This window comes from Crocodylus porosus, unplaced genomic scaffold (genome assembly GCF_001723895.1).
Source record: "Crocodylus porosus isolate Cpor-Errol unplaced genomic scaffold, CroPor_comp1, whole genome shotgun sequence".
Lineage (NCBI taxonomy): Eukaryota > Metazoa > Chordata > Crocodylia > Crocodylidae > Crocodylus > Crocodylus porosus.
In genome coordinates, this window is record NW_017728886.1 from 118,816,420 (window position 1) to 118,842,320 (window position 25,901).

General features: G+C 42.6%; 1 protein-coding gene across 1 annotated transcript in view; it reads right to left on the reverse strand.

Annotated features, from left to right (window-relative positions):
• CUNH7orf72 (chromosome unknown C7orf72 homolog) overlaps window positions 1–25,901 on the reverse strand; it is a 41,426-nt gene that overhangs the window by 12,133 nt on the left and 3,392 nt on the right. Inside the window, exons 2-7 of the mRNA XM_019537401.1 lie at window positions 21,744–21,841; window positions 20,125–20,198; window positions 17,777–17,915; window positions 12,096–12,163; window positions 11,389–11,430; window positions 10,226–10,333 (exon numbers count right to left, since the gene is read on the reverse strand). Of these exons, the coding sequence (XP_019392946.1) occupies window positions 10,226–10,333; window positions 11,389–11,430; window positions 12,096–12,163; window positions 17,777–17,915; window positions 20,125–20,198; window positions 21,744–21,841 (529 nt within the window). The remainder of the gene's footprint in view (window positions 1–10,225; window positions 10,334–11,388; window positions 11,431–12,095; window positions 12,164–17,776; window positions 17,916–20,124; window positions 20,199–21,743; window positions 21,842–25,901) is intronic.

Here is a 25,901-nt window from a genome sequence, read left to right on the forward strand (position 1 = left end):
AACCCTCTGCTCCCCAGGTTGGGACTGAGGAGGTATTTCTGAAAATCCAGCCTGTGATCCACTAATGTTGTTTAGCTGTCTGACTACGGATAGTTCTGTCTCTAATATTTCAGGGTTACATGTATTTTTGTTACAATAATGTTTCACGTCTCAGTTTCCCTAGCTTGTATGCTGAGAAAGAGTAGATTAAAGGTGTTCTGAAGCAGACCTCTGAGGATCTACCTACATGTTCTACTAAGATGGACTGGACCATCAAGCAAATAAGCATCCAGTTTGCAGATACAGACAGCGAGGCCCAAGTGAATTCAAGCTCTAGTACCTTGAGAGACTCACTCCTCTTTCTGGTGCTAGGGAAAAACTTCAAAGAATTCCAGTGCAAAGAGATAGGCTTGAAAAGGAGACTTCGAGAGACAAAATGGAGAGAAAGGCAAGAAGAGGGTCTTGAAACAGAGAAAACAACCAGAGCTGTTTACCTGCTTGGTACTCTGCCTGGGAGTTGGCCTAGGCATTGTGACCTGAAGAGATTGCCTGTTGCATTGCTTTGATTGATGCTGTTTTTGTTAAGAAGAGCTGCCTGCTCTGCTGCATGTGACTTCAGGTGCACACTATCCCCTTGAGGGAGGTAAAATCCTTTTTTAAGAGCTAAGCCAGAAGGTAGATCTCTGAAGCAGCCATCAATAACCAAGGAGTTTAAGGACCAAAAGGCTGGGTTCTAGAATCCAAGGGGCCAAGGGCTCACCCACTCTAGAAGCAATGTCTGGGTTGGCTTCAGGAGATGAAGACTGTGCAAGGGTTGGGGTCCTTAAGCAAGTGCTTCTTTGGAGAATCCATGACAAGTTCATTATCTAGAACTGCTCCATGGCTGATCTTTGGTCAGCTATGTTACAAATAAACCAAATGCATTATTCATTTCTTACAGACAAGTACTAACCAAATGAACTACACAGTCCAGTTTGATTCAAACCCCAAAGCAACTTCTTAAACAAATGGCAGAATCCAGCCTAGCAAAATACATAAGCACATGTTCCACTCATTCCTTACTCAGCTTTTAAGCATGTCCTTAAGTGTCAGAGATAACTCGTATGACTTAGCTCTAACTTTCCTCCAATGAAGAAAGCTATGCCAAAGTGCTTTGCCAAAAATTGTGTCAGGGAATAAAGACAGAAAGAAGGAAAAGAAAAGAAATGCAAGAGCAGAAGCTGGAGTACAGAAGAGAGAAGAAATAAGCCAGATGAAGAGAAAGATGGTGGGTAAACAAAAGCAGACCTGACAGTGATGGACCTAGCACTGACCAACACTCATCTTGGCAAATTCACCAGAGGACTGTCCATTTTATTTACAGAAGAGCAACCAAGACATTAACTTTGAAAGCTCACTTGACTGCTCCATAAATAGGAAAGTTTCACTCCTGCAGCTGCTGTGCTCTGGCTGTGTGGGCATATGGAAAGAGAGCACTGAGACCAGGACTCTGGAAACCCAGGTTTTGTTTCTGGCTCTGCCTTACTGGCCTGCTGGGTGACCACGAGCAAGTCACATCTGCTTTTTGTGTCTTGGTTTTCCCACCTATAATATGAGGATAATAATACTGACATTTTCATGCACAACGTTCAGATCAGCTGGTGAAAAGTGGTGTATATGTCCTTACAATGGATGCTTCCAGACGGCTTTCTTCATTACTGCCAGTAAATGTTTTTCTGTCTACTTGTTTTCCAATGCTAGCTTAAAACCTTGACATATGTTCCAATGTTACTGATTGGGCAAGGGTGGGGAGCAGGACTGCCCCCTGGGATATCTTCTTAGCTTGGAAGGATCAAGAGATGATCCATAAAGCAGTTCCCAGCCACTCAGCCACTACTGGACCACAAACATTGTTTTGAAAAATATCAAGATAGGTTGATAGCTATGGCTGAGCCTCACAAGCTTCTTACATGGAAGTGATGTTCCAGCAGTTATTTTATATTTGATTTGGACAGAACTGAGATACGGTCAACTTGAATTTTTGTATAATGCATCCTTAAAAGAAATACTGAGGTTTGAAGAGAAGGCCCTCTACACACTGATGGGGGAGGGAGGAATTCCAGTCATGTGGTGAAGACACTGGAGTAGTGGTCTCAGTGTACTCTGTTCTTGTCTCTGCCACAGATTCACTGTGTACCTCAAGGCAAATCATTTAAATCTCTCCACACCTTAGTTCCCCATCTGTTGAGGTGAATAATAATATGTCCTAATTATAAAGTCTTCAGGTCCGAGACTGTCTTTTTTATGTTTAGGCACAGCACCTGGCACAGGGAGACCCGGATGAAAGCATGGGGGTGTGTTAAACAATACTGTAATACAAAGTTTGATGTACCAAGTGTTGTTTCTAATCCCTTAATTACAGACGTTCCACAAAGGGACGCACCAAAGTAGCACCCCAGACATGCTCAGACTTATTACTCCCTGCCTATGTTTCTTTAAGGGTGAAGTTATATGTTACACTTGGGTCATACTAAATCTGAGGACTGTTAAGTGGTATCAACATTAGAACATGCTGTAAGCAGTTGCACATGAAGGGTTAATACCATTTCTTGCCTGTACAGCTCTGACTTGCCACAAAAGGGTTGGCAAGCAGGGGGTTGGCTAGGAACAGGATACCTGGGCTGTACCCCTGTTCAGGGGTTGTGGAGGGACTAGGAGCTGTGCATCCTGGGATGCTGGAGGACTGCAAATTGCTCATTTGATCTCTGTGGAATAGGCTGAAGTTACCCTAACAACATGAGCTGGGTAGCACCACCCAGAGTTAACCCACTCTTGAAGTAGCATAACTTGAGCCACTCAGGTCATTTATACACATGCTCTGGGGTGGGCAGGCGTGTGTGTGTGTGTGTGTGTGTATGTCTAATTAGAGTGGCTCTGAGAGCCACGCTAATTAAAGAGCCTGAAGCATCTCATGTATCAACATTCCCACACTTAAAAATGGTGGAGGGGATGCTTTAATTAAAACTTGTTGAATGAGCTTTAGTTAAAGTGCTTCTGATACACTGTAATTACAGTGTGTCAGAGCAACCTCGCTGCTAGTGTACAGGCACTCTCAGACAGCATGAGTTATCAAGGTTTAACAAGCAGATGCTTGCATTTTAAATGTTCTTAATATGGTCTAACTTTACCCTAAACTTCTGGGTCAGCGGCCTGCATTAGTTACAGCTATATTCCTACTTTAGCTGCCCCCTGGCTTTCAAGCTTGGGGAAGAATATAACTTGTCCTCAGAGCAGTGCATGCAAATGATATATATCATCACCCTAGTGCTTGGAACAGCAAGTGCAACTGACCTGCAAGTGTTTCTAACATGTTACAAGCCGTCAATAGCGCAAGTCAAAACAAAAAATGATTTTTTCATTATCTGCTTAAAGGAATCTTACCAGCTAGTAAACAAAGCTTCAGAATCATGGCATGTTCTAGCAGTAGCCCAACAGAAGTTGCAGATGGCAATCAGCTTTTCACAACCCTTGCTTTCAACAGCAGCCTCTGAGATTTTCACCCTTGTTATTTTTAGAGCAAAGCTATTACCCCTTTTGGCTGCAGAAAATCCATGTGGCTTACAAGAACTATATTTCTATGACAGAAGCAGCAAAAGAAGGACTAATAGGAAATACAGTACTAGGAAGGCAAATGGGAAATGCACCACCTATTTGGATGCCACCATTACAGCCTTGTAAGAACAAGACTAGCAGAGGGACCCTACCTTCTTAAACGTATTTTGGAGAACCATTTTCTATTATTTTTTGTTCTAGCTCCATCAGAAATTATGGGTTTGGGTGAAATCCATGGTCTGTGTTGTGCAGGCAGTCAGACTAGGCGATATTAATAGCTTCCTTTGTTCATTATTTCCATTAGAAGTAGGATCACAGGACAGGATAAGGAAAGTAGGGCATCTGGAAGGGACCTTATAAGGTCATTTAAAAGTGCCCCCTGCTCAAGGCGGGTATACCGCATATTCCATGGGTCAGATTCTGCTACCCCTGATTGCAGGGAATAGTACTCTACCTCTTCAAATAGTTCAATCCAAACTAGTGTCTAAGGGTAGCAGCATATGTTACAGGATATGTCAAAATATAAAGGTCAAGGTCCTTCTCCCCTTGTACTCGGCCTTGATGAGGTTGCAGCTGGAGTACAGTGTCCAGTTTTGGGCTCCACAATTCAAAAAGGATGTGGAGAAGCTTGAGAGAGTCCAGAGAAGAGCTATATGCATGATCAGAGGTCAGGAAAACAGACCTTACGATGACAGGCTGAGAGCCATGGGGCTCTTTAGCCTGGAAAAGCGCAGGCTCAGGGGTGATCTGATGGGCACCTATAAGTTTATCAGGGGTGACCACCAGTATCTGGGGGAACATTTGTTCACCACAACGCCCCAAGGGATGACGAGGCTGAACGGTTATAAACTACTGCAAGACCGTTTCAGGCTGGACATAAGGAAGCATTTCTTTACTGTCCAAGCCCCCAAGGTCTGGAACAGCCTGCCATCGGAGGTGGTTCAAGCACCTACATTGAACACCTTCAAGAGTAAATTGGATGCTTATCTTGCTGGGATCCTATGACCCCAGCTGACTTCCTGCCCTTCGGGGGGGGGGCTGAACTCGATCTTCCTAATGTCTATGAAATCTATGAAGGTCTCACTGACCTTTGGCTTAGTTTAGCTGAAGTAGAGCAGCTTCTGTAGACAATGACTCAGGGAAGTGCTATACCCAGGATCACGCTATAGATATACCTTCTACACCACAGTCTGAATAGCCACAGCACTTTCTTGTGTGTCATTGGGTACAGAAGCTGCTCTGCCGCAGTTACACTAGCCCAAAGGTCAATCAAGCTTTAGAGGACCTTCCTATGCTTTTTTTTTTTTTTTTTAACATAGAAATAGACCTCCTCCAGTTTCTGTTCAAATGTAGAATTTGCTTGTTCCTTGAAAGCTCTGGAAAGTTCTGAGTCCTAAGGAGAGGTGTCTGACGAAAAATTGCATCCAAAATCCAAATCAAGCTCTTTCCTCCTTTTTTTCCTACCACCTTTAAAGCTAGAATAACATATATAAAGGTGAACACTCTTGACCATCCCAAATCTCCTTAAAAACTCTTTCAAAACTCCTGCTTTCAGTAAAAGGCAGTAGCAACTTTACTGGATTTTAAGAAGCTTTTGCAAACTCAAAGGACATCTAGTGGCCAAATATATCACACATTTAATAGTCTTAACTTCAGGGTCTTACATTATTCAGGGAAAATGCCATTGTTTTGCTACCTGATAGGCCTGTTCATAATATTACTATGTGCAACAGTAATATGGAGCTTACACTAATTTAATATCAGATCTTAATCTAACCCCATGCGAGAAAGCTGAATGCCAAAATCCAGAAACTGCTGTTCTTCTGCTATGTCAAATCCTAAAATAAACAATGGCTAGAAAAGTCACCACCTACTCACAGGGATTTTGTTAAAGAATGTGTATTGAGATATGTTAAATAAAGTTTGAAGAGGTCTGTTGTGGCTTGATTTTTATTTGTATAACATGATATTTCTATGCAAACTACAAATAAATAAGTGGTAATACACTTCCCTGCTAAAGTGTTCTCCAAAACTATTGGATTCTTATATGCATTTCCCCCAGGATTTTGTCTTATATTTAAGGAAAGAAAATTCTCCTGTAATCTTTGCCTTTAAGGATTTAGTGTTTTAAGGTGATCACAACAATAATGTTGTTGTTGTTATTATTTCTGTTACAGTATTACATACTACTACTGACAAAATTCAGGGGTGGGCAAAATGTGGCCGTGATCTGGATGTGGCCTGCCAGGCCATTCTATCCAGCCCGTGGGGCCACTAAAACATTTAGAAAATTAATATTTATCTTTCCCTGGCTGCCTGTCATGCGGCCCTTGATGGCTTGCCAAAACTCAGTAAGCAGCCCTCTGCCTGAAATAACTGCCCGCCCCTGTGACTAGTTTATGGTCTACTGAAATGCCAAATGTTAACTTCAGCATTTAACGTGAAATATCTATATCCATATTATGGAGTTAATGAGAAGTTTTATTTTCAGAAGTGATGTGCATCCATGCTCTTATTTAAATGATTAGGAACTTCTGTTTCTCAACCTGACCATGATCCATAGCTTAAAGCCATTGAAAAGATTTCCTTCAACTTTAGTGTGCTTTGGAACCTGTCCCCTACCTTTGTAGAGCCACATATACAAATCTTGGTACTGGAACTCACTGTTAAGCATGTCACTCACAGAACTACAGGTTCCTCTCTATTTTAAAAACTTTATTTGTGAGCCCACTCATAGCATCTGACAAAGTAGGCTGTAATCTACAAAAGCTCATGTCTCTCTGAATCAGTTAGTCTCTGACACCCGTACACACAGATTCATAAATTGTAAGGGGCTGGAAGGGACCTCGCAAGATCATCGGGTCCAGCACCCTTGCATCAGGCAAAAAAGACAACTGGGGTCAGGTGACTACAGTGAGTCTCCTCTTGAAGATTTCCAAGATAGGTGATTGTACCACCTCTGGAGGGAGTTTATTCCACGGTCTGGACACCCGAACTGTGAAGAAATTTTTCCTAGTGTTAAGCCTGAAATGGTCTTCCAGGAATTTGTGGCCATTACTCCTGGTTTTCCCCCAAGGGTGCCCTGGTGAACAGTTATTCACCGAGCCCTTGATGTATTCCCCTGATAGTGGTAAGTTGCTATTAAATCCCCTCTCAGCCTTCTCTTTTTTAGGCTGAGGAAACCCAGGTCCCTCACCCTTTCCTCATATGGCTTGCCTTGCAAGTTTTTGATCATATAGACGGCTTTTCTTTGGACCTTCTCAAGCTTTTCCACGTACTTGTTGAAGTGCAGCATCCAGAACTGGACGCAATACTCCAGCTGCAGTTTCACCTATGCTGAATAAAGTGGAAGAAGCACTTCCTTGGTTTTGCTTGAGATGCATTGGTTGATGCATGCCAGAGTATTGTTTTCCCTGCTGGCTACAGCATCGCACTGACAGCTCATGTTCATACGAGGGTCTATTATTACCTGCAGGTCTCTTTTAGTCATGGTGCTAGTCAGTTTGGCACCACCGAGCCTGTAAGTTTGTTGGAGATTGTTCATCCCCAGATGGAGCACTTTACACTGCCCAACATGCCAGTCTATCTAGGTCTGCCTGTATCTGCAGCCTATTTTCAAGCATGACCATGCCCCCCCCATAACTTGGTGTCATCCACAAACTTGGCCACTGAGCTCTTTGCCCCTACATCCGAATCATTGATAAAGATGTTGAAAAGCACTGGACCAAGCATGGATCCCTGAGGGACACCACTGGCCACTTCTTGCCAGGACGACACAGATCCATTCATTAGAAATCTTTGGGTTCTACCCCACAGCCAGGTTCCTACACACCCAACTGTTGAGCAGTTAAATCCACAATCCTCCAATTTTCCTATGAAAACATCATTTTGGAAGTCTAGGTATACAGTGTTAACCTCCTCTCCTGTATCCAGGTGGTGAGTTATCTGGTCATAGAAGGAGATGAGATTGGTAAGACAAGACCTGCCTGTGATGAAGCCATGCTGGCTATTGTTCAAAATACTACGTTCTGTAAGCATATCACATATATACTTCTTGATGAATTTTTCCAGGATTTTCCCTGGGACAAGTTAGGTTAATTGGCCTAGTCGCCCAGGTCCTCCATCCTCCCTTGAAAATGGGCACGCTGGCCCTCTTCCAGTCTTCGGGGACCTCCCCCGAGTGCCACAGGTTTTGGAAGAATTTCACCAGATGTCTCATGATGACTTGGGCTGGCTTCTTCAGCACTCTTGGACACGCCTGACACCTGCTTCAACATGTGCTAATTAACATGCTCCAGCAGCCTCAGCATCACATGTATTCAGCATCTCCAGGTTTCAAAACAGTGGGCGGGACAATTTTAACTAAAGCTCATCAAATGAACTTTAGTTAAAGCACCTTCACGGTCATTTTGAAGCATGGATGTTGAATACACAAGACATTGTGGGCGTTTTAATTAAAACGGCTCCCAAGAGCTGCTCAAATTAAAGGTCCCCTATCCTGGAGCATGTCTAAAGATGCCCTAAGGGTACGTACACACATACTAAATTGACTTAAAATAAGGTGACTTAAGTAAGTCAATTTAAGTTAAGCGACATTAAACCACACATGTACAGTTCTTTGACATGGTGATGGCCATCTTGTGAGCTAAGTCAACTTAACTAAGGTGTAATACACCTCAGAGGTGTATTATCTTGCACTGCATTTAAGTTGACTCTGCTCCACATAGGTGTGTCCACTGTGACAGTTAAGTTGACTTAAAAAAGCTAAGTCGACTTAACTGTCAGAAAGTTAGCATGTGCATATGCACCCTAAGGTGCCAACCTGCTCTACCTTCTGCCTGATTTCAGACTAACATCACTAATGATATTGGCCCCCTGTAAGATCAAATGGGGCAGCTGATGTCTGACACCCAAGAAAAGGTCAATCTTCTAAATGATTACTTTGCATCAGTTTTCTACCCACCCAAGGGGCTCATACTGTCAGACAGGACGCAAAGCAACCAGGGCTTGGGAGATGGGCCCACAATTGATGTAGATCAAGTGAGAGAACATCTTGAGAGGCTTGACATCCATAAGTCCACAGGCCTGGACAGATTACACCCCCCAGTCTTAAAAGAGCTGGCAGACATCATAGCATGCCCTATGGCCAAGATATTTGAAAGTTCGTGAGGTCGCAGCTGGAGTACTGCATCCAGTTTTGGGCCCCCCCACTTCAGGAGGGATGTTGGATAAGCTCAAGAGAGTCCAGAGGAGAGCCTCCCATTTGATCAAAGAGAGCAAGCCTTACAAGGAGAGGTTGAGGGACATGGGACTCTTCAGCCTGGCAAGGAGAAGGCTCAGGATATACCTGGTGGCTGCCTATAAGTATATAAGTGGGGGTGCATCAGGATCTGGGAGAACAGTTGTTCACCAGGGCTCTCCAAAGGATAACTAGGTCTAACAACCACACACTTCTAAAAGGCTGATTCAGACTCAATACAAGGAAAAACTTCTTTACAGTCTGAATGTCCACGGTCTGGAATAGACTCCCCACAGAGGTGGTGCAAGCACCTACTCTGGACTCATTCAAAAGGCATTTGGAGTTTATCTTGCTAGGATCATCTGATCCCTGCAGACTTCCTGCCTCTGGCAGGTAGGCTGGATTTGATGATCTCACAAGGTCCCTTCCAGCCCCTAATGTTTATGAAATCTATGAAATGTCCTTTCTGAACTACGCAGAAGTTGTGGATTCTCAGCCCCCCTAACATCAGCCATTAGTTATCAAAAGGTGGGAACTCAGAAATGTCAACCTAACTTTATTTTTCCTTGTGTACTGATTAAATACTCATTAAGACAGTTCCAGTCACAGTTGCATTAAAGGAAGTTTGATTTGGATGTCTTAAAAGAAGAATAAAATTTGACAAGAGAAGAAAAGAAACCACAAGGAACATGCTGAACAGTATAGGTTTTCCAGAAGGGTCAGAATAGGCGATGCCCTTGGGTGATTTGGGAATAGTACATCCTGTTTTTGTACAGGGGGTTAGACCAGATGACCCTTAAAATCCCTCCCTGCCTTATGATTCTAGGTGGGTAAATACGACAGCTTAGTTAATTTTTTTCTAGGTTAAAGATCTGCTTCACTACTGTGTCACTCCAATTTTTCCAGTAGTGTAGCTCCACTGAAAACTGTGACATTGCCTCAGACTGAAACAGCAGTAATGCCAAGCTTTGTGACCAAGGATTCCCTGATGAATTTATAGATAGCCTAACTATGTGTATGCCACAAGTAAGTGAAATTCTCCAACATGAACATGCAGAATAGAATTTAATCAAACTACGCTAGATCATCCTGCTGCAGAACTCTCTACCTATCTTACAAATAGCTTGTGTGACTACATTTTGCACAGTCAGCTGGAATGGCTTTGTAAGTTAACTCAACTGCATTGATCTGCATAGGCCTGATATCATGGCCACTGATGTCAAGGGATCTTCTTTCATTGACTCAGCCTTTGGTGACAACAACTTTTCCAAGTACTTGCAAACACAATAGTTCCCATCTTTCAAATACCTCCATCCAGGACAGGGACAATCCTATTCCCTTTTCTACAGAGCCTTGGACTTTTAAAAACTCTCAAACAGTTATCATATAAAAAGGGAAGGTATAAAAGCAACATACTAGGAGGTGCTTGTGTAGCGAGGTTTCGAAGTCCTAACATTGGTAAGAGTGATCAAGTCTATGCTGGCATCGTCTATGTCTTCAAAATTCTCAGCACCAATACAGCCACTATTTGAACAAAAAGGAAAAGCAAAGACATGTACATTATCCATAAGACATCTGGTTGAGATAGCTGGGCCATACTCTGCACTCCAAGATTACAGTTATTTATTTAAAGTTATCTACAAGGAGGAAAAAAACGGAGACAAACTATCCTATATCCACTCACATCCCAAGATGAAGACACATACACACTGTACTAGCAGCATATAATTAAAGATAACTTCATTACATATGCATAGTGATGATTTTCAGGGAAGCGGGCAATAATGTGAGAAACATCTGTCCTCTCCGTTCAGGTCTGTATCTGTTATGTTATGCTAGAGTAAGATATGTTTGCAAAGAAGACAAAAAGAAGCCTGATTCTCAGTTTACAGTACTGTAAATCAGGACGTCCGCTGCATAACACAAGCTTAATCAGAGGACAATTAGACTCACTGGGGATAGCCACACAATGACAGCATGTCCCAACAGAGATGGTGCTGAACAGTTCCCCTCTCTACTCCTAGTTGCATGCTCCAAACATGGGAATACACTTGTAAAGACCCCGTAGCACATTACACTTAGGACACGTTTTATTTAGATTGTAATAAGTCTTACTGTGAGTTAGAAAGTTTTCTAAGCAGTTGCACAGTAATGTTTACCATGATCTAAATAAAACACATTTTATTTAGATCACGAGCCTTTGAAGACTCCAGTGTGCTGTGGTGTGCTGCAGAAGATGGGAGCTGGAAGTCTCTCCCAGCCCCAGCACCATACCAGAGCCTTAACTGGAGCTGTAGGACCTTATGAGATCTCAAGATAAGCCAGGGGGTGATGTCCCTGGAACATCTTCACCAGTCTATTTGTGCACTTGCAGCATGTGAGCAGAGCCTGATTGGGAATGTCTTTGCAGGGACAAGTTGCTGCCAGGTTGTGGATATATGTCCACTGCCTCAAGAAAAAGTCTGTAAAACCAGATCACATCTTATAGTCAAGCTACAAGCCTGCAGAAAAAAAAAAAAAAACAGGCTGAAATAAATCAGAATTGCAAAATGGATGATATAGCAAAAAACTTTACTTACGTGTAGAGAGGGATGTGCTGAGTGCGAGAGCTTGGGCTTACACTGGTAAGAATAAAATACAAAACAAATTAGTTACATCTTTCTTTCCTCAGTAAGTTACAGACTACTATGTTAAGAAGACTTTATGCAGCTGACAGGGAAAAAAGGGATCTCCTGAGAGAGATGTTTTTAAGGACTTGCAGGCATGGCAGAGGGAAGTTGGAGCTTTGATTTTTGAGAGGATGCATAGGAAAGGAACAGAAAAGGATTTTTGCGCATTTTTGCCAAAATTTAGCAGATAGAGCCCCAGCTTTCCAAAACTCAGCTCAGGTGTCTGGTGTTTCAGTCAATTCTGTGGAATGATTCAGGGACATAACAGTTGGGGTTTGCATCCCAGGCAAAACCTGTTGGGGAGGGAAGGGAGGCTGAGGTTCAAAAAGCTTGAGAAGGGTGGGGGACAGTTGGCTCATTTCTAAGCTAGGTTTCTTGTTTACCTGTTCTGAAAAACCCTGACTATTTAATCAAAATATTGTGATATCTTGGGTTACAGTATATTTGTAAAGTGTATAGGAGTCATCATTAACTCAGATGATCAGCAAATATGTTATTTACATAACTTTGAATCTGAAAAATAAAACTATGTCATAAACAGAACATTTCATAAGAGAAGCACAGTGCTGAAAAGACTCAGACATTTGCCATTAAAATGTATCAGGAGAGAAACTTACAAATCAATTGGTTTCTGCGGTGAGGTAAAACATCTTGTTTGAAATCTGTCCCAGAGGCCTCCAACAGACTAGAATTAAAATAAAACTACTGTGATAAACAGGCTAAATGGGCTGAGTTTTAGCCTGTAGGCTGGTGGGAAACACTTTGGGGGGCTCAGTGTTGATGAACATAGTTGCTGCATAGAGTTTCACAAGTTGGACATTATAGATTCCCTTTTCACCCCAGGGGGAGATGGCAATCCAGGCCTGACAGCAAGCTACGGAGACTACTCCACGATTAGTTCCACATGACACTATGTTTAATTTTATTAGATGACTGTTAGTCCCTGTGCTAACTGCTATGCTTTTGTGGCAGTTTCATTGCAAGGGTGACTGTTTGGGCTGAGAAGAGAAAGGGAGGCTCTGAGTGAGCTGAGGGGAGGAAGGGTAGTCCCAGGGAGGGCAGATTACTGGAGAGAAAGAAATAATCCAGGGAAGGACAGTGGGAACTGCAGTGGCACAATGAAGACTGTTTGGAGCTGAGCTGTCCGCTGTACTATTTGGGATGCTGACACTCTGCCCCCACTTCTTTGAAGAAAACTACCTTGAGACAAGTCTACCTTGCCTTCTTGGGAGCTGACCAAAAAAAAGAGCTCTTTGAAGTGAGGGCACTATGGATTGCTGATAAAGTAGTCTTAGGTGCAGGGGGAAGTATCATCATACACTTTGCATTTTCTCTAGCATTTGGTGACCCTGGGCCTCCAGACATCATAGGATTGCTGGGTCCCAGGGGCAGCTTTCCAGATGTTTCAAGCCAACCTGAATTAAATGAGTCAAAAGGACAGCCAAGTTCTTCTGGGTTAACAGGACTGCGAATCATCAGTTTTTTCCAAGAGCTAACCAAGAAGGAGAGCTCTTTGAGGCAACACTGCTATGGATCACCAGGAAAGTCAGCGACAGAGAAAAGCCTGTATCTCAAAAGCAGAAGCTTGCTCCTTGCAAAATCACACCAAGGTCAGCTTCAGGGGATCCTGAAGGAGGGAGAGCAAATAAAGGCATCTTTTTGGGGAGTCCCAAAGTACCTGGAGAGCCTTTGCTGTGTTTTGGGACTTGGTAATCCCAGGACTGACCAAAAAGAAGGAGCTCTTTGCAATGGGTGTGCTACAAATTGCTGGGGAAGCCAGAGAGGAACCAGTGTCAAGTCAAAGGCCCACACCCTGAAAAGCCACACCAGGGCAGGGGCCCTGAAGGAGAAAGACTGAATAAAGCTGCTTCTTGAGGAGTCTTCAGGAAGAGCTTCCCTTGAAAGGTGCATGATCCATGACAACTACTTCTTGACATGAGGACTATCTTAATTAAGTTAGCTTGACATACTTATGCACTGATCCTGCACTTGGATATGCTCAAAGATAAAGACTGACCCGTTTGCAGGACAGAACCTTACTTTTCAAAATATCAATAATGAGGCTTAGTAGAAACAGGAAAGTCTGGAAACTAGACAAAGATTATAGTGTTTAACCTTTTTGAAAAGAAATGATTACATTTAATGAAAAGCCAATTAACACACTGGAACTTTTCAAACTGAACTGTTTCTCTTCCTCCTTTCCTCAAAAAAACAGAGGGGATTTGTTATAAGAAACAGCTTTATCTGTCCTCAATTATTGTTTAGAGGGTGACAGCAGTAGTCATAAAACACTTTTAACTACCATATTTTGTCACACACAATGTGCCCCCGAATATAACACACACCTTGTTTTTGAAAGGCAGAACAAAGGGGAAAAAAGATCTTTCCTTGTAGTAAGTAACTGAGTAGCAGAAGCCAGGGAGCCAAAGAACCATTTTTCTGCTCCTTCTGAGTCAGGTCCAAATTTTACTTTTATTTTTGCCTATAAATGGCAGAAATTGTTCTCATCATATTTCTTGGGCCAGGTACAGACATTATCAGGAATCTGGGTTTTCCATTTGTTGAGGAAAAACATAGATTTTTATCCTTTAAAGGAGAAAAACTGGGAAACTGTGGGTTTCTCCTTGCAGGCTGGCAGAGTTCCAGCCTGCTAGGGGCTGAGGGGGGAGAGGGGAGTCTAGGGGTGTCATGTGCATGTGTGGGGTGGAATGCGGCACAGGCAGGAGTGCCATGCCACCATGGTTAGGCACAGCAGCAGTGCTGGAGTTGTGTCCCCTGCTGCTGCTGGGCTGGATGGGAGTGTCTCAGCTTGGTGGCGATGGCAGTGCAGTGCCCCCTACCACACAGGTCTTGACCACTGGGCTGTGGAGGCTGGTCTAACCTGGCTGTAGCCCTGCACCCCACTGTGGGACAGAAATCTGGAGGGGCATGTGTCCCCTGCCCCCAGTGCCCCCACTCCCCATTCCTAACTCCCTTCCTTACATGCTGGGGGTGGGGAGCAGCAGGTTGGGAGTGAGGGGCACTGGTAGGGGCACGGGCTGTGGGTGGAGAGTGAGGGGCACCAGCAGGGCTGGGACAGGACACTGGCATTATCAGGGGTGCTCAGCACCACAAAGCAGTGGGGGGCAGAGGGTCAGCTGGACCTGCATCCTGGTGACAAAGAGGGCAAGGGGAGCTCTGATTTTCCATGATAAATCCTAAATCAAATGCCAAAATTGGTACTTTGAATAAATAGTCTAAATAGGTATTTAGAATGTATTTTAGTATAATGATTGAAGTACTGGTAGGCTTCCAAATTGCTTTAAAATTGTAAATATAAACAAAAATAAAATATTGTGTTCAATTGATACCTATGTATACAGTGGTGTTTCATTTTAATTGAGGAAAAACATGGATTTGGGGTTTTTAAATCAGAGAATTTGTATTTTATCAGAGAATTTGGGATTTTCAAACAGCAAAATCCAGGATCCCTGGACATTACATATAAACTGGTATAAGTGATCAAAAATTAGTCTATACCCATAACAGAACAGAAGTGCATCACACACAGACTGATTTAAAAATGGTGGAACCCAGTTTAAGATAGATCTGGATCAATGTGCCTGCAAAAACGTAATTAATTTAGGTTACACCAGTGCAAATTTCTGTACCAGATCCCCTATTGATTCATGTTAGGTGCCATCTGCTGGTATCCCAGGCACCTTTGGAGTCCCTGCTAATCCCCCTCACAGGGAGCTGTGTTAGCACTCGCCCCCAGCTCTGCTTCTCTAGCTGAGCTCTCAGTGTGGCCCACCCCTGAGCTGTCAGAGCTGAGCCAGCAAAGCCTGTCCCCAGCCCTGCCTCCTGCCTGGGGTGAACTGTCAGCTGCAGCCAGGCATGAGTTGCGGGGAGCAATTGAAGCTTCTGTTGCATAGACATGGCAACCAATCTTCGCATGCTCTAGCAGGCAGGAGCACCTTCAACCTGCTGGCCTCAGCCGCTGCAGTAGCCTGCATGCCCCCCTGCAACCACAGGATGAATGTGTGTTCTGTTCATTCCTGAACTAACCTTACAGAAACCTGCAAACGTTTAATTGATTCCCCCTCAGGTTTTCTGAATGTCTGTACCTAGCCTCAGTTTCCTGCACACTGGGGGTGTCTACACATTCATTAATACACCCTAGTTACTACACTAAGTTTAATATTTGGTTAACCAAGTACTAATTCAATGCATGGTATCTTGTACTACAGCATACTAGTGCTGGCACATGGTTGTTTTTTTATACTCACTGTTTAGTAGCTTATAACACTGCACAGTAGTGTATTAACATGGTTTTTAATTGGCATGCTACTCTGCAGTGTTATTAGGCTACTGTGCAGTAAGGGTCTTGTGTAGAAGTGCCCACTGAGCAGCATGCTCACTACAGTTTCCATCAGCTTGTTTTGGGAAAAAGAGTGTGTTGTATATGAGAAAATATGATGTTAAAGTAAATAATTACATTCAACAAACGTAGTATTAATTAACAGAGTTGCACTGATGCATCAGTCCATATCATATCAGCACCAATAAAGGAAAATTGACATTATCAGTAATCAGCTTTTTTTGACTGATGTGACGGATAATGTTGCTGATAAATGCTACATGCACATGCACAGCCACAGCATGCATATGGCCAGCTCAGCAGCTAGAAGAGCAGCATCTAGCTGGTAAGTCTATTGTGGGGGAAGGGGCATGGGAGGGGGCAAATCGAGGCACCTGTGGTGAGGGAGGGAGTGGGACCAAGGCACATAGTGGGTGCTGCCCAGACAGGGCAGGGCACAGGACAGAGCTGTGAGCAGCTTGTTGGGCAGAGGGGGGCAGCTCCTGCCACTGTGCACACCCCTGCAGGAGGCATGTACCCCCAGATCTGTGTGCGGGGTGAAGGGAGACTCCGCTGCAGGATGGGGCCAAGGGTGGCATTGGGCTCTTCCCAGTGGGGGAGCTAGACAGGGGAGTGTGGGGGAGGGTTGGCAGTGGTGCTGGGAGCTGAGGGAGAAAATTTCTCATCCTGCCCATCGACTTTTTGGAGGGATGAGATAATACTGCAATCATCATACTCAATTCTTCACCTGTTAAAATGGCTACCAAAGGTGCCCATTACCATTACCTGTAACAGCATTTTTTAATGAGAACTTTTCCCTGTAGGAAACTAAATGGGAACCACCAACCCAAGTCAGGCAGGCTACAGGGTACTTATCAATTAGCAACACTTTCTTTCACCAACCTGAGCCCCATTTAAGGAGGTGACAGAGGCAGAAGTCTCTATATTTCAAAATCAATAGCCTGAACCATCTAACCCTACCTCACTAACTCTCTTATACTCAGCTAAGGGAAAAATGTTTTCAATATTATGTTATTTCTAAAATATCTTGTACTATAAAAATATAGGAGAGAGAAGTCAACGGCCCCAGTCCAGTGTATGCTGAAATCAACAGAAGTAGGACTGGGCAAAGATTTTCTGTCAAAATTGTTTTTAATGGAAAACTGGGCATTTGTCAAAGAGAATTGTTCCAAGGAGGTACCTATGTTCTGTGAAAATTTTTGCTTTTTCTTTGAAAAACAAAATGCTAATGTAGGGACACAAGATTGGAAAAGGCCTCCTGAGTCATTGAGACAAGTTCTATATATTTAGAACCCTGGTACTTCATGGGAACTGTTGTTGGATTTTCCCATATGCCCTGAAGAGTGGATATCACAATTAGACTACTGCTATGGACCACAGCCAGAGGGGTCTTTTGATGCAACTGTTTCCTCATATCATGAGGTAAGCTTGGGATGCATCTTGAAAGAGATAACATGGTCACAAAACTCAGACTTACAGATGAGCATCTGAGCATGACACATCTTTATTGTCCATCATATAGAAACTGTCTCCATTTTGGAATGGAAAATGTTAGTGGAAACATCTTTTTATGAACTTGTTACTGAATAAAAACAAAATAAAACTGAATAAAAATCTGACCAGCTTTGATGAAAACACTCTCATTGGCCTCAGTGAGCACTGGATTTGCAATAAATGGCTCTTCTAGCATGCAACTGCATTTACTAAATCTTTTGTTTGTTAGAAATGAAGCCCTGAAACAAAAGACAGTCCTGAACTATAAAGCTAGGATCAAGATCCAAATTTTTCCAATCTACTGGAGCATTTGGATATATGGTCATGGTTTGGAGCTACCTCTAATTAAAACATATGGATACATATATCCTATGTACTGTAATTTGTGCTGTGTCTCATTAGCATACAAGAAACCCCACAAACTGTCATAAAAAGTATACTGACTTGGCTTATATCTGGCACAGGATAATATCGCTTAATTGTAAAACATGGTGAGATGGGATCAGCCATCTTTTCTACTGTTGATTCTGGAGGTGGGATTTTGGGCTGTAACATATTATCCCAGGGAACTTCTTCATATGCTCTAGACCATTAAGAAAAGAAAAGTGTTTTAACACAATAATTATAGATCGTATATAGACTGACATTTATAGCTAGCGTACAGAATGATATCAATAGCTAGGGGTTTAAAATGCACCTTCTGTATATGGATTGAATTTTGTAATGGAACTCCTAACAGTCTGCTAACATGATGGCGCAAGAAATGTGATTTATTTCTCAAGGATCAGGGAAAGAGAATGATCTGTACAGATGAGTGCCCCCAGAGAGCACTGAGAGATGTGGAAGCAAGCAAAAAGGGTCATCCTTATCTTACTATATAACCCTTTACTCCTGGGGAGGAGGATTTGATGGAGCCAGGAGATCTAATTCAACCTCTTCTGCAGTTAGTCTTAATAAGGTGCTACCCTTTCCAGTAGCAAACACTACACCTCTCTCATTTAGATGAAATAAGGGCCAGAGAGATGGCTAATTGTATATAGGAATTAAGGGGCAAAGCCTGGGAGCAGAACACAATACTGAGATGACAGTGACAAATGTTAACTATTTAGCCACAATATCTCTCTGAAATACATGCGTCTGCTGTATGGTTTTTTAGAGACAGCTGTGATGTCTTTAGGACCATGATGTCTTTGGGGCCCTGTAACCATGCCAGTTTCACCCTGTGGGTGCCTTCTAATCTCTCCTGCCATGTCTTACTATTTGAAATAATAAATTGGGAGGCTCCCCACGGGACTGCGTGGTCATGGTCCTGCAGAACCCAATTAAATCCTGCTGCCCTTGGATCCCTTGCCGGGACTTACTCAAAGTCCATGCCTCTTGAGACACCCTGAGCCTTATGGGCTAGATGCATGGCTCCAAAACTGCCCCTTTACTATGCCCCATACCACACAGGTAGAATTCAAACATTGTCCCTCTGAGGCCTTAGTCTACCTTGGCCTCCTGTCATGACTGGACCCTTGGCCCCTGTCTACATGCCTTCCCTGGTGCTGGGCTCTCCACAGCCCCTGTCACCACACACTCTCTGGTGCTGGGCTCTCCACTGTGCTCCTATGAGGCCTCCTCCTTCCCCAATAACCTTAGCCTGTCTACCAGATTACAAGCAACAACACAAACTGCCTTCAGTCCCAGCCCTGGAGCTTACGTGTGCCCAGGGCCCTGCCACCTTCTGGTTAGCTGACTGGGTGCAGGTGCATGCTAATTCCCTCATTAGCCTGCTGCCATGGCAACCTGCACCTGTGGGGGTTCTGCCTGGCTCTTGGGGCCCTCTCTCTAGGCAGTTTCTGCCCTTAAAGTAGCGGGCACACCTTAGTGCCCTGCAGTTTCATATTAAAAGTCCCTGGTACGTCTCACTTCAGGGGGTCAAAAGCCCTCTTGGGGTGTGACTTTTTGGGGGGAAAGCTGGTAGAAGTTTTGGAAGCTTTGGAATCTCCTGCCCCCTGCTGCCCAGAAGCAAATGTGCTCCTGGTCAGGCATCTACATGTGCGCTACTGCACAGTAAGTAATTGAAAGTAAATTTGCTACTTGTATTTACAGGTAGCAAATTTACTCATAATTAGAGCCAATTACTGCACAGTAAGCATCTAATCTCGAGTAAAGTGTCTCATGTAGAAACACCCCATTTTCAGTAAAAATAACGCTATTCACATTCCAGGGAAGAAAGTTCTTAACAAAGCTGGAGGACACTGAAGAATTTCTAATGTATATGGATAAAGTAACTCCTAGTGTAATGAATACTGAAATCACTATTACCCACACATAGATGCTGAACCATACATTATTGCTTTTTTATATTAAAATAAAACCATGATCAAAATGGATCCTTCTATTAAATTCTTTGATTTTTTTAACTGCAAAAAATGGATGGAAAGAGACCATTTTGTGACAAACACAAATGATGGGAGAAACAAATATGCTTATTTTGTTTTAAGGGAAATAAGCAGTCTAGAATTATATGCAATAAAACTGTCCCATAATTGGCACTGAAGGAAATAGGTATTATGACATAGATTGAAAGACAGCTGTCATTCCGAACTGATCTTGTTCTGGTACAGAATGAGTAACTCCTCCCAACCCTAGTAGTACTGGTACAGAATAAGTAACTCCTCCCAACCCTAGTAGTTTAGTTTTGCTGAACTGCTCTCCCCCACTTAAATGTACAACTCCTGAAAGCTACATAAAGGCAGATGATGAAAATGAAGTAAAATAATGTCTTCATGAAAAAGATTTTTTACCTTTGGGTACTTGAGCGATAGAAATAGTCCCTCGCTTTTTCTTCTCTCCAATTTGCAGAAGGGTCACTTGATTTCTATAGAAAATATAATGTGGTACAGCATATGGTAGAGTGCAAAAAATAGTTAATGCAATGCTGCAAACCCACACAAAACTTTGATTTTTAGGGGGAAGAGGGGAGATGAGCTGAGAGGTCTGTTTTGGTGGAAGTTGAATTTGTCCTTTGTATCAAAATGTGGAATAAGCAATTTTACATTCTTTTCTCAAAAGGCAACTTCTTCTCTTGTGTTCCACTCCAACAACGGACTTAAGCATGTAAGTAACTTTAAATATGTGAACAGAAAAAGTCAATGGGTTCAATGACAATGTAGAAGAATAAGGATCATCTTCTTTCACAAATAGTGCTATCAGGAGGTTGCCTTAGATGCATTCATTTTTTCAGACCATAAAAGGGGGAGTAACTAATGTATGAGAGCAGTGGTACTCAGACTCTGGCTCTTGGGACTGTGCCATCTAGGCCACTGAGCTCCCCATAGGTCTGGCTCTAGAAGAGGCCTCAGTTAATGTTGCTATCACTCCCGCACTGCCAAATGTCGGGACCTCTGCAGCGTCCCACAGCTGGATGACACAGTCCTGTATGCTGGATCAATCCTGTAGACTGATTTGGCCTGGGGACCAAACCTGCCTACAGGATCTGACCTGTGGACTGGCCCCATGCCACTCATCAGACCTGTGGGTCCAGAAGGCTGAGCACCACTGCAGAAAGATATTTTTATACTAGATGCATCTCTCTGAAATCTCAAATCTTTCCCCTTGCTCTATCTCTAGTGTGGGTATGTAGACATGTATATTCATATTACACAACTAGTAATATTCATGTAATCTGCAAATCAAATCTCACACTATTATCTAAAACTGTGGTTCTCAACCTTTTTTGTACTAGGACATATTTGTAAACATTGATGGCTAGTCCCAACCCAGTGCTTTTCACTGCTGACTTGCAGCCCCCACCCCCAGGCACCAGCCCCCCAGTGTGTGGGGGTAGGGATCATGGAATGGGGGGCAGGGAGGCCACAAGCAGTCCCTTGCAGGCTGGAACTCTGCCAGATTGCAAGGAAAAAGCCCTGATTTCCCACATTTTCTCTTTTAAAGGAGAATCCGTTTTTAAAGTTTGTTGATCCATTTCTAAAGTATCTCTGGACCTCTGATTCTTGTGACCCACTTTTCAGTCATGACCCACAGATTGAGAAATGCTGATCTAGAGCCTCAGTTAAGGATCAGGACTATATGTAGCTGACTGCATAATTACCCCTTGATCGATTTATGCAGGATTTAAAGATGCAACAAAAAGATTTTGCAAAACATCAGAGGCAGTGTTCACTATTGCAAAGTGAGCATTTTATTTCAACTAAATAGTACACACTCATCTGAAACACAGTGCTTATTTCACTCTAATTGGGCAAAGAAATTAATGTAGTATTCTCAGATGCCATCATTACATGACAATAGTTGGCAAAAATTATTTTAAATGGAAACCACTGTGCAGATTAGAAATCTTAAAAATGTTTTCTAGAATCCAGGTCTGAATAATCATTAAAACAAATAGCATCACACACATTACCTTAAGGTTTGGGTCCATGTGAAATGCACATTTATGTATTGGAAAGGCATCATTTTGTTTAGGTGGAGCAGGAGTAACTTTCACTGGACTTGTCCACCCTGAAAGAAAAGACCTGATATTGTGTGAATCATTTTAAAGCAACAATTTGTTAAACTGAATGAAAGCATATATAATATACATTTCTTATAACAAAACCATATATGCATGGGAAAAAAGTTCATTAAAACAAGATGTTCACTATAATACTGTTAGTAAATTTCTCAAGGGAACTGGGCTTATTTAGTCTAGGGAAGAGGAGACTGAGAGGGTATTTAATAGTAGCCTTCAAATACTTGGAAGGGGACGTGCGGGAGCAACAGTCTCAAGTTGCAGCAAGGGAAATTTAGGTTAGATATTAGGAAGAATTTTCTTACTAGGACTGTAGTAAAACACTGGAACAAGTTATCCAGGGAGGTGGTGCAATTTCCATCCTTGGAGTTTTTCAAGACCTGGCTAGACAAAGCCTTGGCTGGGATGATATAGTTGGGGACATTCTTGGGGGGGTTAGATTGATTAGATGGCCTCCTGAGGTCCCTTTCAACCCTAATTTTATGAGATTCTATGATTATAATTTGTTGCATAATCACAATGAAAAAATTAACTCCTGTAATGGGATTGTTAAAAGTGGAGGTTTGGGTTTTGTTATAAATAGATTTATTATAATGAGGTTGTACTGTAGTCTATATGTTATCATGAAAGCCATAAAACTATATTCATTCACCCATTTCTAGAACCTCAGAGAGATTTACAGACAAATTAAAAATACATGGAGCTGATTTGGCCCTGATATCAGAATATGATGTGTTATCAATGAAAATAAAATTACCTTACTTAATGCATGCAAGAAAAATATCCCAGTCAGTAATTATAATAAAATTGCACTAATACATTGAAAAGAGTCATCACATGCCACATTGTTGAAACTACCTAGGTTCATGTACACTTATCAAATGAAAAATCATGCATTTCAATACACACAGGATTGGGTTGTAAGCTGTGCACAGTGTCCATGCAGTAATACCTTTATGAAGCAGTCTTTTTGCTGATTCTGAGAGGTATACTTCTAAAAAAGGTGTAGCTGGTAGGCAGCCACAGCACAGTTCTGTGTCTGTGCTATGAGAATACTCCCCTCTCATACCATCTTTCAGCCTCATTATAGTTGCCCTCTCAGTCACAGTCACATGAGCAGAGGTGTATGCTTGCATCAGCACAAATAATATAGGAACAAATTTGTGCCGCTACTTTGTGCTGCAGTGCGTGCCCCTGCCTGTGCACTTTGCTGCAGGACACACTGTCTTGCTACTTCACATGCTGTGTGGGGAGGAGAGAATCTGCTGTGGAGCTCCTGCACTGAGGCACACAGCACTCTAGCCAGCCACAAAGCAGTTGGCTGGGGCACAGTGTGCCTTGAGGTGGGGGAGCTCTGGGGGAGCCCCCACATTGAGGCACATGGAGATAGGGGAGCAGCCAGCTCAGGCCTTTTTTGCACTGCTTTTCTCTTCCGGGTATTTTTTTTTTACTACCAGGAAATCCCAGTGTCCAATTTTGCCACTGACTGCAAATTAGCACCATCGTGTGTGGTTTAATGTGCATTTTGTGGCACCACAAAGAGATCTGCAGTGCCACAAATTCCACATACCTGCATGTCTGGATCTAGCCGTCACATTTGAAGGAATCAAATTTTCTCTCTGTACTCTTTTCTCTTGTCTCTGGCACAAATATCAAGGTTATCCAATGAATACAAAGCTTATTATAATATATTTAGTAACAAGAATATATGAGCCACTGTATCTGGCAGTAATTCAAGTCAGGTCTTCCCCAGAAACAACTAGTCCTTTGAATATGACTAGGGTTAATAAAACATCTTAAATCACAAGGCCAAGATTTTCAGAAAAGGAAATTAAACTGTAGCATGTTAAGCCAGGGTGGTGCAGCCCTGGCTGGCAGGGGGCGTGGGGAGTCAGTCTGCCTGCCTGGAGCTGCTCCTCTGACTCAACATGCTATGGAGGAGCTGGCTCGGGCATGAGGGTGATACAGTGCAGGACTAACCAGTAGGCAGCAACTGCACTGTCACAGCCTTGTACCCCAGCCAGCATCTACATGTGCATTGTGGTGGAGTAAATAATTCCGCTGTAGGATACTACCTATGTTGGGCAGTACTAACCTAAGGTGGAATTAATTAGTTTGCTCTGGCCTAATGGTTCCATACATGTAGTCGGTAATGCTTTACTGCGGAGTTAATTAGGCAACTCTGCAGTAAGCATCTCATATAGATGCTCCCAGTTAATGTTTTTTCAAATGAATCATTGTCAAGTAAAAGAACCCTGTTGAGAAACGTCTCAAAAACAAGCAGATGTGGGTCACTTAAAAGTTCACAACTGCATCCTCAATTTGCCTCAGCCTTGTATCATCCCAGGCAGCATTCTAAGTTCACACAAGTCTAATACGCCCATTAAGAAGCTTTCTGATGTTGTTTGCATTCCTATAAAGCTGTATTAGTTGTATGTATACACAGTACACATGTATGACTGCCCTCTACAGGCAAGAAGCAGACATGCACATGTATTATAAGTGGGTTCCTCCAGTGGTTTTACAGTACTAAAACACTGTCCCATAGGCTCATTGATTAAAGGCCAAATGTTGCAGGAGTTATTCCTCACGCTGTATGTATAAAATAAATATGACAGCTGTTCTGCCTGCATGTCTTATAAGGACACAGCTCTAATTTTACATTTGCTTTAATAATTGGACATATGAATTTTCAGGGACCTCTGCTCTATCACAGTACATTATAATTTGCTATGTTGACACCTGCATCCTGCTGCTGGAATAATTAATCTTCTAACTGTCCTTTCTCCTTCTGGTTTCAACAGAGAGATTCAGCATAGTCATATTAATTTTTGCCCTTGGGTCGAGTTTCTCAGCTTGCAATTTCCCCCGTAGCCTTGTTCATCCCGCAGGATTGAAGGCAGCATGCTCTGATTGCTCTTGTCAAGATTGGGAACTCACTGGCTTGGTTTTATATCACTTTAACTACCAAGAACAAGTTGGCTTATTATTTGAAATTAGCCCCTCAACTCTTACAAAGCAGGGATTTATGGCAATTATAAATTTGGGTGCATTTTAATTTGTCTTTTGGTTTCGCACCAGTATCCCTTGATGGTATACCTTGGGTCACATTTTCAAGTTCTTAGGCACCAAGAGAAGTAAACATTTCCTATTTTTTTAAATATGAAAACTGAGATTTGTGCTTACTTGCATAAAACCAGGAGCAGAACCTTTATAAAAAACACCAAAATGACAAGTTGTCAACACTGCATCCTCTCATTAAGACTATGCATTGTACATTAAAGGCATGACCTTATCCACTGGTGGTTAATGGGAGAGCTGGTGTTTATTTCAGTGGGAGCTGGACACTGCTACTGGCACACCCCCTTATTAGGTGGCTGTGATCCTAGGTTTAAACTTTATAGCTTGTTTCAGCTCTTTGTCAAATTTGACTTGTGTAACAGAAAAATAAATATGTCCCACTACTCACTCACTCTTTCATTTCTCTTTTCCTATGGAACCATTTCAAGATTAAACTCAGCCACTGAAACTGATTTCACAAAGAAACAAAATAAAAACAGTATCTTAAATTGCAAAGGTTGATTACAAATGAAGCCACATGGAAGAAATGAGGCTGTTGAACAAGCAAAGAATTTCTCCCCTACTTGGCAACGGTGAAAAGCTATCACGCGATGAATATATATAACTTTGCAGATCATAAATTATCAAATCCCTGGAGGAAATACAATTGGTTTTACTGGTAATAGAGAGCCCTTGATGGATTACTTTGATTTTTGCATGCAGCACTTTCTGGATGAGCTTGTTTAAGTACATGTGCTGCCAAAAGGAGATTTTTGGTTAGTACCAGAAGGCAGTATTCTATTATTAGTTAGCCCTGTTTATATGCTGCAGAGATTGTGAACTATGTAAACTATAAGTCCTTGGGTGAGTAAACAGACAGGCTTGCTCTTTTTACTGCAAATATTTGACTTTGCTATTTTTTTGTTAACTCTGGTTGTCCCCTCTTCCCTTTCTTCTTGATGGCAGGATAAAACCTTTGACCAGGTAGGC